This window comes from Sciurus vulgaris (genome assembly GCF_902686455.1).
Source record: "Sciurus vulgaris genome assembly, chromosome: 2".
Classification (NCBI taxonomy): Eukaryota; Metazoa; Chordata; class Mammalia; order Rodentia; family Sciuridae; genus Sciurus; species Sciurus vulgaris.
This window is the reverse complement of record NC_136462.1, coordinates 181,107,763-181,125,218: the sequence shown is the minus strand read 5'-3', so window position 1 is coordinate 181,125,218 and position 17,456 is coordinate 181,107,763. Positions and strand designations below refer to the sequence as shown.

General features: G+C 37.2%; 1 protein-coding gene across 9 annotated transcripts in view; it reads left to right on the top strand.

Annotated features, from left to right (window-relative positions):
• Window positions 1-17,456, top strand: part of NCOA6 (nuclear receptor coactivator 6) — a 93,944-nt gene that overhangs the window by 45,065 nt on the left and 31,423 nt on the right. For 5 of the 9 annotated variants that reach the window (XM_079128098.1, XM_079128094.1, XM_079128095.1 and 2 more), the window contains 5 exons: window positions 748-870; window positions 8,195-8,323; window positions 8,978-9,859; window positions 11,932-12,078; window positions 15,328-16,444. In XM_079128098.1, the coding sequence (XP_078984224.1) occupies window positions 748-870; window positions 8,195-8,323; window positions 8,978-9,859; window positions 11,932-12,078; window positions 15,328-16,444 (2,398 nt within the window). The other 4 variants (XM_079128102.1, XM_079128100.1, XM_079128099.1 and 1 more) reach the window with 4 other exon arrangements.

The window sequence follows — 17,456 nt, the reverse complement described above, 5'->3', positions numbered from 1 at the left end:
CGACCCCCACAAAATGAAATGTTGGTTTTATCATTAGATATCATGGAGTAGATTAATACCAATCTATCTACTCTTCATTGCACGAATTTCTGTGCTACAAATCTTTTTATATTACAGTTATTGAAATTGGTATTTTGCTCACAAGTATTACAGTGTCCCTACATCATCATATTTTCTTTGACCACTAAACTTACTCATGGGCTGGGTTTGTGACTCAGTGGTAGAGCACTCGCCTAGTATGTGTGAAGCACTGGATTCAATCCTCAGCACCACATATAAATAAATAAAATAAAGGTATTGTGTCCACCTAGAACTAAAAAAAATTTTTTTAAACTTACTCATATTTCTACCTTCTGATTTTAAATTCCCAAAAGGAATTTTAGGATTTTGAGAGTTTATGAGAGTATTTTCTTCTTCCTTACACACACACAGATGCACACACGGTGATCTGACTAAAAATAAATATTCAGAGTTCCAAGCTCTCTATTGACACTGTGCATCTTTAATGATTGCCCATTTATCCTATTGAAAGTGAGAATTGGTTATGATCTCCTTGTGCTTATAAGTAAACCTGCTCAGATAGGTTGAAGACAGACCCATGTAGTGTTGACACACCTTTTTTGTGGTGGTAAACTTACAGTAATTCTTCAAAAACATAAAACTAAAAGTTCTCACGTCCCTGTCTTTAAATAATACTTGCTTCTTATTCTTATGATTTCCTTTTTATAACTTGGCTGTCATTTTCAGGGGAAGGTGCTATCAACCTGGCTTTGGCTCAAAACCGAAGCCAAGATGTGAGAATGAATGGACCCATGGGAGCTGGAAATTCCGGTAGGATGGAACCAGGATTTCCCTTGGCAGGTGGTCCAGGTGAGATTTCCCATTCAATTGTATCACATTTTACTATTTACCATTTTTGGCTTTCTTGCTAAGGTAAGATCATTTGAGTCCTACAGGATAGGCGCGGGCTCATGACTCACCCACTTCTCTGTTCATTACATCAGGAAAGGGAGACATGAATCATTCCTAGTAGGCTAAGGTCACAGAGCATAAAAATGTGGTCTTTGCAGTCTTTTTGCTTAAAAGCTGATACTGAGTTGTATAGCAAATATTTATTGAGTTCCTGTTGTATGACAGGACCTATGCTAAGTGTTGGAAATAGAAATGAATAAAACATTTTCCAATAGGATGTTTATAGTATAGTGGAGAATGTAGTTTTCCAATTTCCCCTGCCTCTGAGGCTGAGGATCTGGATATAGAGTTCTTGCATGCTTATATAGAAGAATATGTATTTTTATGTGTTTAGAATTTGAAAGTTATAAATTGTTTGCTTCCTTTTCTAGTAAACCTGGAATTTCTTCTTCAGAGATTGAACCCAATATTCTGTAAATCACAGAATATTACAATTGACTTGGCTCTTGCCTGGTGTGGTGACACATGCCTATTACTCCAGTGACTTAGGAGGCTGAGACAGGAGGATCACGAGTTTGAGGCCAGCATAAACAACTTAGTGAGACCCTCTCTCAAACTAAAAAATACAAAGGGCTGAGGAGGTAGCTCAGTGGCAAAGTGTCCTGGGTTAAATCCCTAGCACCAAAAAAAGAAGAAAAAAAAATTGAGTTGGCTTTTTCATTTGAAGCTGAGGAAGCTGTGGAACTCATAAGAAAGGAAGTGATTTTTTCAAGGTCAAGTAGCAAGGGGCTAGTATTACAGATGGCCTGACTCCCACTGCAGTGCTCTTTCCACCTGAAGGATCCTTTATTCAGCTACTGAGGTTGAAGCCGAATGAGAATCTGAAATTGTACCGAACCAATTTATTCCCTACCTACCATAGTAACCCTTGAAGAAATACAGCAGGATAAAAGAGTTCAATTTATAAGTTGCTGTTCCGAACTGTAGTGGAGGACTTGCAACTAGGTTTTTATCCTGACGCTGCATTTATGGGTTACCTTAAACTACTTAACTGCATTTCTTTGATTAATGGTTTCCTCACCTTCAGAATAAGATGATGATGTCTGCTGTCCTTTGAGCTCATCCTTGAAAGTAGATGAGATCTCCCATACAGCAAACATACCCTGAGTTCCTCTTTTTTTGTATATGTCAGGACCTCTGCTGTGAGTCTGATGTGGATATCATCTAGTAGGTGGAATACTCAGCCTGGTGCTTTATATATTGATGAAGTTCCTCACAGAAGACCAAGCACTGGGTGTTAAACAACTTGATGAGAAATTTATAGGTGACACTGTTGCCACTACTAGAGGAACCAGGGCCAGAAGCAGAATTGGAAGAGTCTAGCTAAGTTATCTGTAGTTAGTGAAAGAATAAATAGACCTGGCATGAGAGTCAGGAAATCTGCGTTCTAGTCTCAACTTCTGGTCAAAGGAATTAATATTTTCTGGCATTAGTTGCTTGTAAACATCTGATTATGTCCAGGAAACAATGCTGGAGATCCCCTTCAGGCTTAAAATGTTAAGACTCCAATAAGCTGACATCACCACACTAATTGCACACTCTCTTCATCTAGTATCTGGCAAGTAGTAAGCATATTTATTAAACATCTTTAGAAATAAGTATGAAATACAGTGTTATAGTTCATTATCAACATAGGAAACTTAGAAACTTCAGATTGAAATGAAGGACACTGTGATAAAATATAGTATAAAGTTCTGGGAATAATCAGTTGTTAATGTTCTGCATTACATTTAACCTCCACTTGTCTTTCTTTAATGCCAAGCATAGTTTAGGATTCCCTTTCTAACTTGTTTAGTGAGACTTAGTGGAGCAAACAAAATTTAATATTAGGTTAAACTAACCAAAATTTTCTAAGGGAAGAGATCTTAAATTCTTTCTAAAATAATAATAAATGACTTTGGAATTGTATATCTGGAATATCACAATATCATCAATTATTCTTGGTACTACCTTCTTCACATTGGAAGTAGAGTTAACCGATAAGCCAAAGCAATTTGCAACTAAAACTAAATTCTTGACCTATTTTTTTCATGGTCTTATAGTATTTTAAGATTTGTAAGGATACTATAGTAATCATTTCATACATTGTTTGGGGCCAATAAATCTTTGCTGTGGGCAGTTGTCCCATGCATTGTGGGATGTTTAGTAACATCCTTGACCTTTACCCACCAGATGCCAATAGCGTCACTATCCCTTCCTGCAGTTGTGCCAACTAAAAATATCTCTAGACATTGCTCAGGGTTCCCTGAGGAACAAATTGCCTGTAGGTGAGAACCACAGATCTAGTACAGGTTTTCATTAAATTCGAGAAATACATGTTAAGTGTTATTATTGAGCATGTAGTCAACAGGTACTTGAAAGTTTCTGGGGATAGGAAGATCGTTGTGAACTAAGAAAACTTTTTTCTCACTTTCTGAAAACTTGCTTACTAATTATCATCTTTGAAAAATAGGGTGGGATTCCTCAGAAACAAATCCAGTTTTAGCAGATAGATGTTTACCCAGCTCCCTCTCCACTACAAAACACTGAAAGATGCTGGATGAAACACAACTTTTAATGTATAACTGAGCCTTTAAGAAAGCAGGGGAACTCCCCAGAAGAACAACAACAACAAAAAGTCAAATATGAAAATTTAAGCGGCATTAAATGAGATTTTATGGGGACCAAAAGATTTTAGTTTTAACGGCTAGGAAGGATAAAAGATGAAACCTTGCCTTGGATCCACATGAAGAATAAAGTTAGAATTCATTATCTCTCGTGATGCCAGAGTTTTCAGTGAAAGATAGCTTAGAAAAATGTCACCCTATGATACGGAAAGACAAATGAGAAACTTGTCTGTCTTGGCAGTGGGGGTGAGTATGGTGGTTGTTATCTTCTCTACCTTCTTACATGATGGGTGTTTAATTTGTTTAATGTGAAATGACCCAGAAACAGCCAAGCAAAGTCACTAACATTTAGTGGTTCTAGTGTGGTGATAACTGCTGAAGCAATGGAGGGGCACATTCTTAACCCAAGCCCTTGTGTACTTCTCCTAGTTAAAGCCTACTGTAAATGAGCTTTCACTCACAAATTTGTAAAACTTAAGATTGAACTTCCTTCTTCCAGAATTTTAGGTAATAGGAATATCAGGCTGTTTTAAGTTATAAAAATCATAAAGAGTAAACAAGATATGATCAGAGCATGAAGAGATTTGTGGAGAGAGCTTGTAGGAATTTAAAACATCAAAATGAATAAATCATTCAGCAAATTAAAATAGGCTGAATTTCTTTAAGTGAACTTAAAGAAATCACCCAGAATGCAACAGAAAAATCAAGTGATAGGAACATGAAAGGCATCAAGAGACATAAAGGGTAAAATGAAAAGGTTTAACATATATTTAAAAAGAGCTCTAAAAGAAGATAAAGAGATTTAGGAGGGGCAAGAGTTAAAGAGAGAATACCTGAAATTTTCCAGAGTTCCTAAAAGACCTAAGTATTTAGTGTAAGAAGCCCATTTATTGTAACCTCTACAAATAAAAATGAATCCACATCTAAACATATTGTAAAACTACAGAATAGGAAAAATGAAAAGAATGTTAAAAACACCCTCCCTCCAAAAAGACAAATTATTTACAAAGGAAAAACTTCTCAGATTGACAGCTGATTTTACCAACAGGAGTATTAGAAGCCAGGAAACATTAGAATAGTATTTTCGGAGTACTGAGGAAATAATTGACAGTCTATAGGTTTAAACCTAGCTATACTTTCAAGAATAGTAGGAATAAAGACCTTTTCAAAGAGACTAAGATAATTTACCATTAACAGACCCTTGCTAATTGAACTGCTCAAGGATGTACCTCAGGAAGAAGAAAATTGAACCTAAGATGGAAGAAATAAGATCTAAGAAGGAATGGTGAGCTAAATAAATTGGTAAACATGGGGTAAATCTAAATAAAGTATTGACATTTAATAATAATGAATACCACATATTGACATTAGACTTAGGTGTGTCTGTTGACATTTTAAAGATCAGTAAAATAATAGAATGTACAACTTCTAAACTAGTAGTGGAGAAGAAGAGAGGAAGGACGTGATAGAAAAAATCCAGTAAAATTCAGGAGAAATAGGAAAACAACATAGAAAAAGGAAGGTAAATAGAAATCATAGAATGAAAAAATAAATCAGAATATACCAGTAGTTAGCAATAAAGGTAAATGGACTATGAACACTAATAAGAAGAAAATGGTTAATCAGAATAGTAATCTCAGGATGAGCTATATGCTCTTATCGGAAATACATAAAATATAAGGACTCAAGTTTCAAAAGTTTAGAAGAATAGAAAAAATATTAAACCAGGTGAATATTAACCAAGAAAAAAGGTATTATGATATTCTTATCAGATAAAATAGACATTAAGACGAAAAGCATATAAATGAATAAGGCTACTATTTGATGTAGAAGGAAAAATTCACCAAGAAGATAGCTAAATTTTTCTGTACTTAGCCTCAAAATGTGTAAGAATTACATGAACAGAGGAATCTTAGAGGAGATTTTAACAAACCTCTGTTAGTAATTGATGAATTGAGCTTTTAAAAGCTCAGTAAGGATAAAGAAAGTTTGAGTAACATGATTAAATTAGTTTAATTTATATGATATATAATTTATATGATGGACATATGTAGACATCATACAGTAACAATTCAAGAGTTCTTAATCTTTTCAAGCATAAATGGGACATTTATACAAATTGACCATGGATTATTCCCAAAACAAGTTTAAGAAAATATCAAATATTAATATCACACAGACCTGTTTTCTGACCATAGCAAACAAAAGTCAGTAGCAAACAAACAAAAATCAACCAAAGAAAACCTAGGCAAAGCATCCCATATTTTGGAAATTTAGAAATATATTCTAAATAATGATTTAAAAAGGCAATCATGATATAAATTAGAAAATATTTAGAATGGATTTATAAGAATAGTACATATCAAAATTTTTGAGATGTAGAAGAAAATTTAAGCCCTCCAATATAAGAACATCAACTACAAGTAGGAAAGCAAAGTATCTGACTTAAAAATGGAAAAGAAAAAAAAAAAAAGGCAGAGTAATAAGTTAGAAAGGGAATAATAAAAAGGAAAGCAGAGGTACCAGAGTTGTGGCTCAGTGGTAGAGCGCTTGCCTGGCATGTATGAGGCTCTGAGTTCAATACTCAGCATCACATATAAGTAAATAAAATAAAAAAGATCCACTGACAACTAAAAAAAATATTTAAAAAAAGGAAAGCAGAGATAAGAGTAGGAAAAAAAACAACAGTAAAACAGAACAGAAAAACCAAAAAATGTGTCTTTAAAAGGATAATTGAAACTTATGAATCTGATTAAGACTACTAAAGAAAAAAAGGGAAGGCACAAACAATGTAAAGAATGCAAAAGTTGGGTTGGGGTTGTGACTCAGTGGTGGAGTGCTTGCTTGGCATGTGTAAGGTACTAGGTTCCATTCTCGGCACCACATAAAAGTAAATGAATAAAATAAAGGTCCATCAACAACTAAAAATATACATACATAAAGATTTTTTTAAAAAAAGAAAGTAAAAAGTACACCTTAAAAGGGTAAATTTTTATAGTATGTAAGTTATATTTCAATTTTTAAAAAAGGATAGAAGATATCACATAAATAACTTCATGCTGACAAACTTGAAAGCATTAGCAAAATTATAATTTAGCCAAACTAACTTCATAAGACACAAAAAACTTGAAAAATCTATAACCATGTAAGAAAATAATTAAAAATCTATTTAGGCCCAGATAGTTTTATAGGTAAAGGACAAATACCCACATTCTTCCAGAGTATAGAAAAACAGGAGAGATCTTTTTGAACTCATTTTGAGGTTATTTTAATATTGATGCCGAAAGTCGAAGGACAGAGGAAGAAGATAATTATAGGCCATTCTCACTGATGACCATAGATACTAAATCCTAAAAAACCTAACACTGTCAGAAATTAGAAAGATGAGGAAAAGAGGATTTCTCAGGCTGCTGGTTGATGAGTTGATATAAACATTTGTAAAAGCAGTTTGCCAATAACTAGTAAAACTGAAGATGCTAAGACTTGCAGCCTAGCAATTCTAAGTCTTTTAATATAATCTGAAGATAATCTCACATGTCCATAAGGATTCATAAGAAATATATGACTGCAAAATTGTAAGAATAAAAGGTTAGAATATCTGTTCTTGTCAAGCTCTGACACTGGAATTGCCAACCTTTATGGAGATTAGTTTGATATTAACCAGGGAGAACTTGCTGAAGTATGTATGGATACATGCACATATACACACACACATATTACATACATGCGTACATACACACACACAAAATTGGCCCTCTGCATCCAAGGATTCAGTGTAGTTAGGCTTACTGTGTTGTATTTCTACTGAATATGTACAGATTTTTTTCTTGTTATTATTCCCTAAATAACAGTACAATAACTATTTACATAATACTTAGATTGTATTAGGTATTATAAGTAATCTAGAGATTATTTTGAGTATATGGGAGGATATATATAGGTTATATGCAAATACTATGTGACTTTATACAAGGGACTTAAACATCCAAGAACTTTAGTATCTGAGGAGGGACCTGAAACTGATGTTCTAAAGCTACCGAGGGTTGACCTGCATTACCATAGTGATTTCATGTACTACTTCTTATTCTTTGATATGGATAATTGACACTTTCTTTATCTGAAGAGGAGACTGAATAAAATATTTTTAGAAAAAAAAAAGAATAAAAGGTTAGAAAAAATAAAACCTTAGTGTTCATATATCCATAGAGGGCGGATATATGCTTCTACATATGGAGCATTTAACAGCTGTCAAGAGGGATGAGCCTCAAAAATAAATGAAAAAGGAAACTGAAGAAGAACGCATGTAGTGCAGTACCACTTAGACAAAGATTAAAAGCATATAAAATGCTATGCAGTTTATCTACAAATACAGGGAAGCATGGAATTTTTAATACCAATTACAGTAAGAGGGAAGAAATGGAATGGAAGTAGTGGGGGACCTCTGATATATCTACATATATATATTGGGAGGAGAGTGAGCAAAGGTTTTAGATTTTAAAAGGTAGATGACATAGAAATTCTTTATACCTTTTCACATTCTTGAAATATGTTATTAAAAACAAAAATTGTGCCTCTTCCAATACTCTATTTTAGGGATTTTTACTTTTCCCCCTCAGGATTAATGAGAATGGCCAGTCCTGCCACTGTTATGATACCCCAGGGTGGAAATGTGTCATCTTCCATGATGGCACCAGGCCCCAATCCAGAGTTGCAGCCCAGGACCCCTCGCCCTGCTTCTCAGTCAGGTAATGATACCAATCTTTGAGGACTAAAGAGCCTGGAACTTCTGTAGAGGTAGTTCTAAAATTCAGCCTATTTCTGATACTGTATTCCTAACTGCCTAACTCAAATGCTATCTTTTTACGAATTCTGCTGATTTTATCAAGCTAAATGTCATAATTTTCTTCTCAGAATTTCTCATTGTTATCAGTTAATTCTCCAACTTTCCTAAAAAGCATGCCTGGGCCTACTTAGTATTGCAAGATATTTCATGACAGAATTCTGTAGTCAAGTAAATTTGGTAAATGCACCATACTTTACACTGCCTATTCAAGATTCAAAATTAACATATTGGAGGCACTTACACCCTACCATAAAAAAGAAATTTGTCTAAGGTTGTTAGATCTGGTGTTTCTCAAAACCCCATTGACTATTTCGTTTTGTTTTCTTATAACAGTACATGATTTGGAAAATAGTGCTAGCCACATTTATGTTTGGCTCTTATATCCACTGTTGAACCATAAGCTCTTTAAGGCAGGATTCATCTTTATCATCCTTGGTATGTTGTTTTGTATGTAAAAGGTACTCACAAACATGATAACATGAATGGTATCAGGATGCTGCTCTTAGCATCTAGGTTGCAGTAGGTTGATTATTGCTTTGTTGACTGTCTTTAATAGATGCAATGGATCCACTCCTCTCTGGGCTCCATATGCAACAGCAGAGTCATCCCTCAGGATCTTTAGCTCCTCCTCATCACTCAATGCAACCTGTCCCCGTGAACAGACAAATGAACCCAGCTAATTTTCCCCAGCTGCAGCAGCAGCAGCAACAACAACAACAGCAACAGCAGCAGCAGCAGCAGCAGCAGCAACAACAACAACAATTGCAGGCAAGACCCCCACAGCAACATCAGCAGCAGCAGCAGCCACAGGGGATTCGACCCCAGTTTACTGCCCCAACTCAGGTGCCTGTTCCTCCAGGCTGGAACCAGCTGCCTTCTGGAGCTCTTCAGCCTCCTCCAGCCCAGGGTTCTCTGGGCACAATGACTGCAAACCAAGGGTGGAAGAAGTCTCCCTTGCCTGGCCCAATGCAACAGCAACTCCAGGCAAGACCATCCTTAGCCACGGTACAGACACCTTCCCACCCTCCCCCTCCATATCCCTTTGGCAGCCAGCAAGCCTCACAAGCCCATGCAAACTTTCCTCAGATGAGCAACCCAGGCCAGTTCACAGCTCCTCAGATGAAGAGCTTACAGGGGGCACCCTCCAGGGTCCCAACCCCCCTGCAGCAGCCCCACCTCACCAACAAGTCTCCTGCCTCCTCACCCTCCTCCTTCCAGCAGGGATCCCCTGCATCCTCCCCAACGGTTAACCAAACTCAGCAGCAGATGGGACCAAGGCCACCTCAAAATAACCCACTTCCCCAGGGATTTCAGCAGCCCGTCAGCTCTCCAGGTCGGAATCCTATGGTTCAACAGGGAAATGTGCCACCTAACTTCATGGTGATGCAGCAGCAACCACCAAACCAGGGGCCACAGAGTTTACATCCAGGCCTAGGAGGTGAGGAATACTGAAGCTATTTCTGTTGATAAATTTGCTGGAGATAGGTCTGAGTAGAACTTCAGTTTTTAGAGTTAATGGAGGGAGTAAAATAAGGATGTAATTATTTGCTTTTGTGAAATGGTGGTGACAATATAACTTAGTTAATTTGATGCATTATTATTTTGATACATTATACAGTATTTTATTGGTTAAATGTAAGCTAGATCTCTGGATAAAATGCAGGTAAAATTCAATATAGAGATTTCATTTTGTTTTTCAAATTTTTTTTTTGCTTGATCTTATACTAGTAAATTAAAATGTCCAGATGAAACATGCATTTTATTAACAACGTAAACTTCTTGGCTACTGAAAAAAATTAAGATTATGCAGTAGAGCAAAATTGAAAAGATAAATACAGGGTCTTATTGGGGAAATTGCCCTTCTAGTTACCAATTTTGATAATCCTCGTTAGTAAAATAGTAAGCATGGTATTTGTTAACTTTGATTAAAGTATTAAATGGGAATAAGTTCAGAAATCATTGACTTTTATAGTTTTATAATGCCAATGCCTGCTCCTCAGAGAGGGAATTCCACTAGTTATACCTAAAGGAGATTTATTTATTTATTTTGTAAGGTGCCTCTTGTATGAAGAAAAAGCAATGGAGCTTAATGTGTGAGAGGTAAAACGATTACAGTAAAACTTATCCATCTCCATGTTTATTATTTATTCTTATTAATCATTAATCTAGTGCACATGAATGTGCTTGGAGCTTTTCAGTAAGTTATAGAGAGTGTCAGTAATATTATCATCTGATAAACATATCCCCCACCAAAGACACCCATTGCCTACCCAGAAAAAAACCCTTGCATCTTTAGTGCAACATAGCAAAGGCATGTTCCCATGGTTTCTGGTGAAATTAAGTTGCTCATCAGTCTTCTCACTCTCTTGTAATTAATTTTGCTGACATGCAGGCTCTAATATTTGAATCCTAAGAAGTTTTTAGAAAATGCAAGAATGTTTCAACTCCATACTTCACTGTTCTGGGTATCTAGCCCTGGATCAGTGGAAGCTGGGTAGTCCCTCCTGCAGATATGATTACTGATTTAATTACAATGGAAGTATGCAAGTGGGGACTTGTCACTGCTAAAGAAAGGACAAGTGCATATTTGTCTACTAAGAGTTTTTCAGGGCATTGAAAATTTGGCCCTTAAAAAAAAAATAAATGGAGAAATACAATAAATTTTTAAGCAAGCTTTAGGTCTTGATGCTTTCATAGAGCAGATAATATGCTCACCTAGGTGATCTGGCCACATCAAGGCCTATGTTACAAACAATGAGTGGGTCTGAGATTCTCCTTGTTACAAATTTGTTTTCTGAAATTAGGCCTTTGTAAAAGGGAGTAATACTTGAGTAAGATTCCACTAGAGCATGGTTTTTGGTGCCATAGCTGTCAGAATCACAGTAAACTTTATGAGAGAAAGACATAATGATAAGTTTAACATAGCCTGACTTTGAAGCTCCTGTGAACTGTTTCTAATCTCTGGTCTCTTCCAAAGAGACAGACACATTGGGGGGAAATTTTCTGCAAAGGAGATTGTCATCCATTTCCCTTAAAGGAAAAAAAAAATCATCTTATCTATTCTTAATATCAGGACCCAGCTCTCTGTTTTGTAGTATTTCATATCAATTTGTTTGAATATGAGAGAATTTAACATATTCCTTTGGTGCCTATGTTAAAGTATGTAAAGTTTTGGGGTCCATTGTATTAACAGAGAAAAGTAAACCCTCAAACCTTGCTGTGGCGTGGCCTCAGATCACATTTAGGGAGCAGATTGCCATCTTTTCCTTGGCATGTTCTAAGTGTAAATTTTTTAGTATTTCTTTTCCATTTTGACAATGCTCATGTAAGAGATTGTGTTGATTTTTTTAACCATCTTTCCCAACCTTATTATTAAAGATCCTACCAGTGTGACAGAGAGAGCTAAGCCAGTGGAGACTTCATGCAGCTCATCCTTCCTTATTCATTCCATATCTAAGCAAGAGTATAAATATGCTTAGGTAACTGCCTTACTCATTGTTTTCTATTAAGGAATGCCTAAACGCCTCCCACCTGGCTTCTCAGCAGGACAGGCCAATCCGAACTTTATGCAAGGTCAGGTGCCTTCTACCACAGCAGCCACCCCTGGGAATTCAGGAGCCCCTCAGCTGCAAGCAAATCAAAGTGTCCAGCATGCAGGTTTGTTTTCTACAATTTATTCAGCTAGCATTTATTGAGCATCATGTGGGAGATGCCTTGGAAGACAACAGGAGTATACAGATTAATAATTCCTGTTCTCTCCCCTTAATTTCAAATACATATATAATTGTTCAGAATAGTAACTGATACATGAAAGATGGGCAACATATCTCAGGAACCTAGAAACATCTAAGAAAGAGAAGTAAAACTTGAGTTAGAGCAGGAGTCAGACAATTTTTTTTTTCTGTAAAGGGCCAAATATATTTTAGGTTACATATTTTTTGTTGCAGCTACTCAAGTCAGTGGGCCTGATTTGGCTCACTCAGGAGGAGTTTTCTGACTCCTGAGTTAGGGCTTGCTCAGGTAGTAAAATGTAAAAGTCATTTCTGGCAGAGGAAACTGGAGATACAAAGGCATGTGAATGTATGGCATGTTGGGACAATTGCAACTTTTTAAGTCTATATATAGTACATGTTAGCTTTGTTTATGCCAAAAGTCTGAATTCTGTGTACAGTGTGGTATTTTCCACATTTAATCAGTACCAATATATTACCAAAAGTTAGTTTATATAAGAAGAAATTTTGGAGAGGAAATAAGATATAGTGGAATGACTAAAAAGTGGTATTTGTAAAGTAGTATTATATAAGCCCAAACTTAATGTTTCTGGGTTTCTGGTTGTTTAGGGAATACATGACTAATCCACTTATCCTTTCTCATTCAAGCAGTTTGGGCTGACATAGACCAAATATTTTCAGAACTCCCATCCTACTCCAGAGTTATTTATTTTTTTTAATGTTGTGCTAAGGATCAAACCCAGTGCCTCACACATGCCAGGCGAGCACTCTACCACTGAGCCACAACCCCAGTCCCTAGAGTTAATTTAGTTTTGTGGCTCAACTTTAATTGTAAATCACTAAGGAATGAGGAAAAATTCTAACTTAATGAAAAGAAATTTTCAGGCTGTCTCCTGAAGGGAGGGCAAATTACTTGACTTTACCTATAAAACTATTTTCAAGAGTTATGTGAATTAATGTTTTTATAGGAAGTTTACTTTTATTTATTTATTTATTTTTAGTACTAGGGATTGAACACATGAGCCATATTCCCAGCTCTTTTTTATTTTGAGACAGGGTCTTGCTAAGTTGCCCAGGCTACCCTTGAACTTGCAATCCTCCTGCTTCAGCCTGCTGAGTCACTGGGATTACAGGCCTGTACCACCATGCCAGGATCATAGGAAATTGTATTTAAAGCATAATTAAACTCACTTTATCACTTTATCACTCACTTAACACAGCTATCATATTTTTATATGGTATCTTCCACATGCCCCTATTGTTTTGATTTCCCCATTTAGCCTTTCTAAAGTAGCTCTACTTTTGTCTGTCATTTTCTATTCTGTTGTGCTATTTTATTTCTCCGGTTAGCTTTTACTGCTTCCTGAAAAAATACTTGTCTGTTTGTATTGTCTCTCTTGCCAGCTAAACTCCAAAGAGGCAGGGATCTGGTCTATTTTGTTTATTGATATTACTTTAGCACCAAAAGTACCTTCTACATATTAAGTATTCAATAAAGAATTGTTGGTTAAATGAATATACCGGTGGGCTGAGGTTGTGGCTTAGTGGTAGTGCACTTGCCTAGCACCCGTGAGTCCTGGGTTAGATCCTCAGCACCACATGAAAATAAAATAAAAGCATATATATATGTACAAATACACACACACACACACACATGTATATATGTGTGTGTATGTATATATATATATATATATATGCACCTAAAGACTAAAAATGTATTTTTCAAAAAGAATATGCTGGTATGCACAGTGTATGTAGCACATAAAGTGGTCATGGAGTACAAATTTGAGTTTATGAGACTCACTTAGAAAGTCTTCCTTGGAGTTCAGGAAAAGTCTGGATAATGTAAACAAGGGACAGTTTGTCCCCTGCCTCTGGCTGGAGTATGAACTGACTTCATAACTTCATTATGGCCACTTTCTAGTCTCTACTTAAAAGTGAAAAATAAAAAAGTTAAAATAAATTATATAGTTGTTCAGTTAGAAGAAGGGAAATAGGGGCTAGAGATATAGCTCAGTGGTAGAGCACTTGCCTAGCATGCATGAGGCCCTGGGTTCCATTTCCAGGACCAAAAAAATGGTGGTAGGAGAGGATTGGTATAATACAAGTAGCTACAGAAAAATCTCAAGGACCTAACAGTAAATAAACACTGCAGTAGGACAGGCAGCACCTTTTCTCTAAGTTAAAAGAATAGGACATGTCTGTTGTGGTTCACTAGGGACTCTCAAAGGATATATATACAATCACTGAAATTTTAGCATCCCTTTGACTGTAGCTTCTAAGTGGGTCATCGGTTCAGTTGGCTCTGTATTACATTAGGATTAAATAATTTTTACCACACTGGGGCAAAGGAGACCTGTCCTTAGGAACTATCAGGTGTTCTCTTTTTTTTTTAAAAAAGCACAGCATCCAAATAGCACAGAACTAGCCTTTCAGAGTCATAATTGGTTTTCCAAGAAGCATTGTTGGGGTTTTCCTAAGAGAACACAGCACATTCTTTGTCCCTGGCTCATTTATAGCAGAGTTTACTTCACTAGCCTACAATGTTGTTTTTTGTTTTTTGTTCCTTGTTTTGTTTTAGTTTTCTTCATAATATGGTAGCCACAAGTCATGTGAAAACAGCTAAGTACTGCCTTTCTCTATTTAATATCAAAGAAAACTTTTTTGATTTTTGAAATGTTGTCTTTAAGTCTCACCACACAGGAGTAATGAAACTGTTTCTCCTCTTTTCTTCTTCTGTTGTATGGTCATGGAAAATGTAAACAATTATCCCATATCACATCTCCATAGTTTAAAAAACTCACAAAAAATATGTCAAGCCAGGTGTGGTGGTGCACACCTGTAATCCCAGCGGCTTGGGAGGAGGCTGAACCAGAAGGATCAAAAGTTCAAAGCCAGCCTTAGCAACTTAGCAAGGCCCTAAGCAACTCATCAAGACCCTTTCTCAAAATAAAATACAAAAAAAAAAAAAAGGCTGGGAATGTGGTTCAGTGGTTAAGTGCCCCTGGGTTCAAACCCTTGTACCAAAAAAAAAAAAAAAATGTCAAACAGCTTATTTATGTTGATCAGTGGATATATGGGTGGTGGGTATTTTTCTAAGTAAGGTTATTTGAATATCTTAATACCAATAAGATAATATTTTTCTGAAACTGTGCCTTTTTTTTCCCCCTTTAAGGTGGTCAAGGAGCTGGTCCTCCTCAAAACCAGATGCAGGTGTCCCACGGGCCACCAAATATGATGCAGCCCAGCCTCATGGGAATTCATGGCAACATGAACAACCAGCAGGCTGGTAGTTCTGGGGTTCCACAGGTGAACCTGGGCAACATGCAAGGCCAGCCCCAACAGGGCCCACCTTCTCAGCTGATGGGCATGCACCAGCAGATTGTGCCCTCCCAGGGTCAGATGGTCCAGCAACAAGGAACTCTGAATCCTCAGAACCCTATGATTCTTTCAAGGGCCCAGCTTATGCCACAGGGCCAGATGATGGTGAACCCTCAGAACCAAAATCTTGGGCCTTCACCCCAAAGGATGACCCCACCCAAGCAGATGCTGTCCCAGCAGGGCCCACAAATGATGGCACCACATAACCAGATGATGGGGCCTCAGGGACAAGTTTTGCTCCAACAGAACCCAATGATAGAACAGATCATGACCAATCAGATGCAGGGGAATAAGCAGCAGTTTAACACTCAGAACCAATCCAGTGTCATGCCGGGACCAGCACAGATAATGAGGGGACCAACTCCGAACATGCAAGGAAACATGGTGCAGTTTACGGGACAGATGTCAGGACAGATGCTGCCCCAGCAAGGGCCTGTGAACAACAGTCCATCTCAGGTTATGGGGATTCAGGGACAGGTCCTGAGGCCACCAGGGCCCAACCCGCACATGGCCCAGCAGCATGGTGATCCTGCAACTACAGCAAATAATGATGTCAGCTTGTCTCAAATGATGCCTGATGTTAGCATGCAACAAACCAACATGGTTCCCCCTCACGTGCAGGCCATGCAGGGAAACAGTGCCTCGGGAAACCACTTCTCAGGCCATGGGATGCCTTTCAATGCACCTTTCAGTGGAGCACCCAATGGAAATCAGATATCCTGTGGTCAGAATCCAGGCTTTCCTGTCAATAAGGATGTAACGCTAACAAGCCCATTGTTGGTCAACTTATTGCAGAGTGACATCTCTGCAGGTCATTTTGGGGTAAACAGTAAGCAAAATAATACCAACGCAAATAAACCTAAGAAGAAGAAACCCCCTCGGAAGAAGAAAAATAGTCAGCAAGACCTAAAGTAGGTTATGATAATTTTGCCTCAAATTTTATTCATTTGTTTTTATGTGAATACTTTCATTGATGAAAATTTTTTTAGAATATATAAAATTAGAATAGTATAAGGAGATCTTTCTGCTTAAACAATTATCATAGCCTATCTTGACTTCATCTGTATTTTCTTCCATGATTTCTCTTGATTCAAGACAATTTTACTTAGTAAATACTTCAGTGCCTATCTCTAAAAAATAAGGGAAGTTTCTTTCTTTCTTTTTTTTTGATGGTACTGAGGATTGAACCCAGAGCCTCACACATACTAGGCAAGTAAGTTCTCTGTCTTTGAAATACACTCCTATCCCTTTTTATTTTGAGACAGGCTCTTACTAAGTTGCAGAGGCTGGCCTGTAACTTATAATCTTCCTACCTTAGCCCCCCAAGTAGCTGGGATTACAGGCATGTGCCACTGTATCTCTAGCAGGACAGTTATTTTGTATAAATATACAATAATACCATTAGTACATCTAGAAAGCTGATACTTCTTAATAGTCTCACATATCCAAACAGTGCTCACTGCTCACATATCTCTGATTATTTCAATTTTTTTTCTTAGAGTTCCTTTGTTTAAGGATCCAAACAGGGGGCTGGGGAGATAGCTCAGTTGGTAGAGTGCTTGCCTTGTAAGCACCAAGGCCCTGGGTTCGATTCCCCAGCACCCAAAAAAAAAAAAAAAAGATCCAAACAATGTTGATACGTTGCAGTAGGTTGAATGTCTTTTAATTCTACAGTTTCCTGGGGGTTGTGACACTTAGAACCTGAAAAGTAACCAGTGCTACCATACTGCAGCTCACAAAACACTGGCTTCAGGCTTATGGCTGTTGGGGAGTCAGGAAAGCCAAATGTGTTCTAGAAATAAACACTGCTTATAGAGACTCCCTTCTGTCTTGCAAATAAAAATGTTCTTCTGGCCAGGCATGGTGGCACCACCTGTAATCCCAGCGACTCTGGAGGCCGAGGCAGGAGACTTGAAAGTCCAA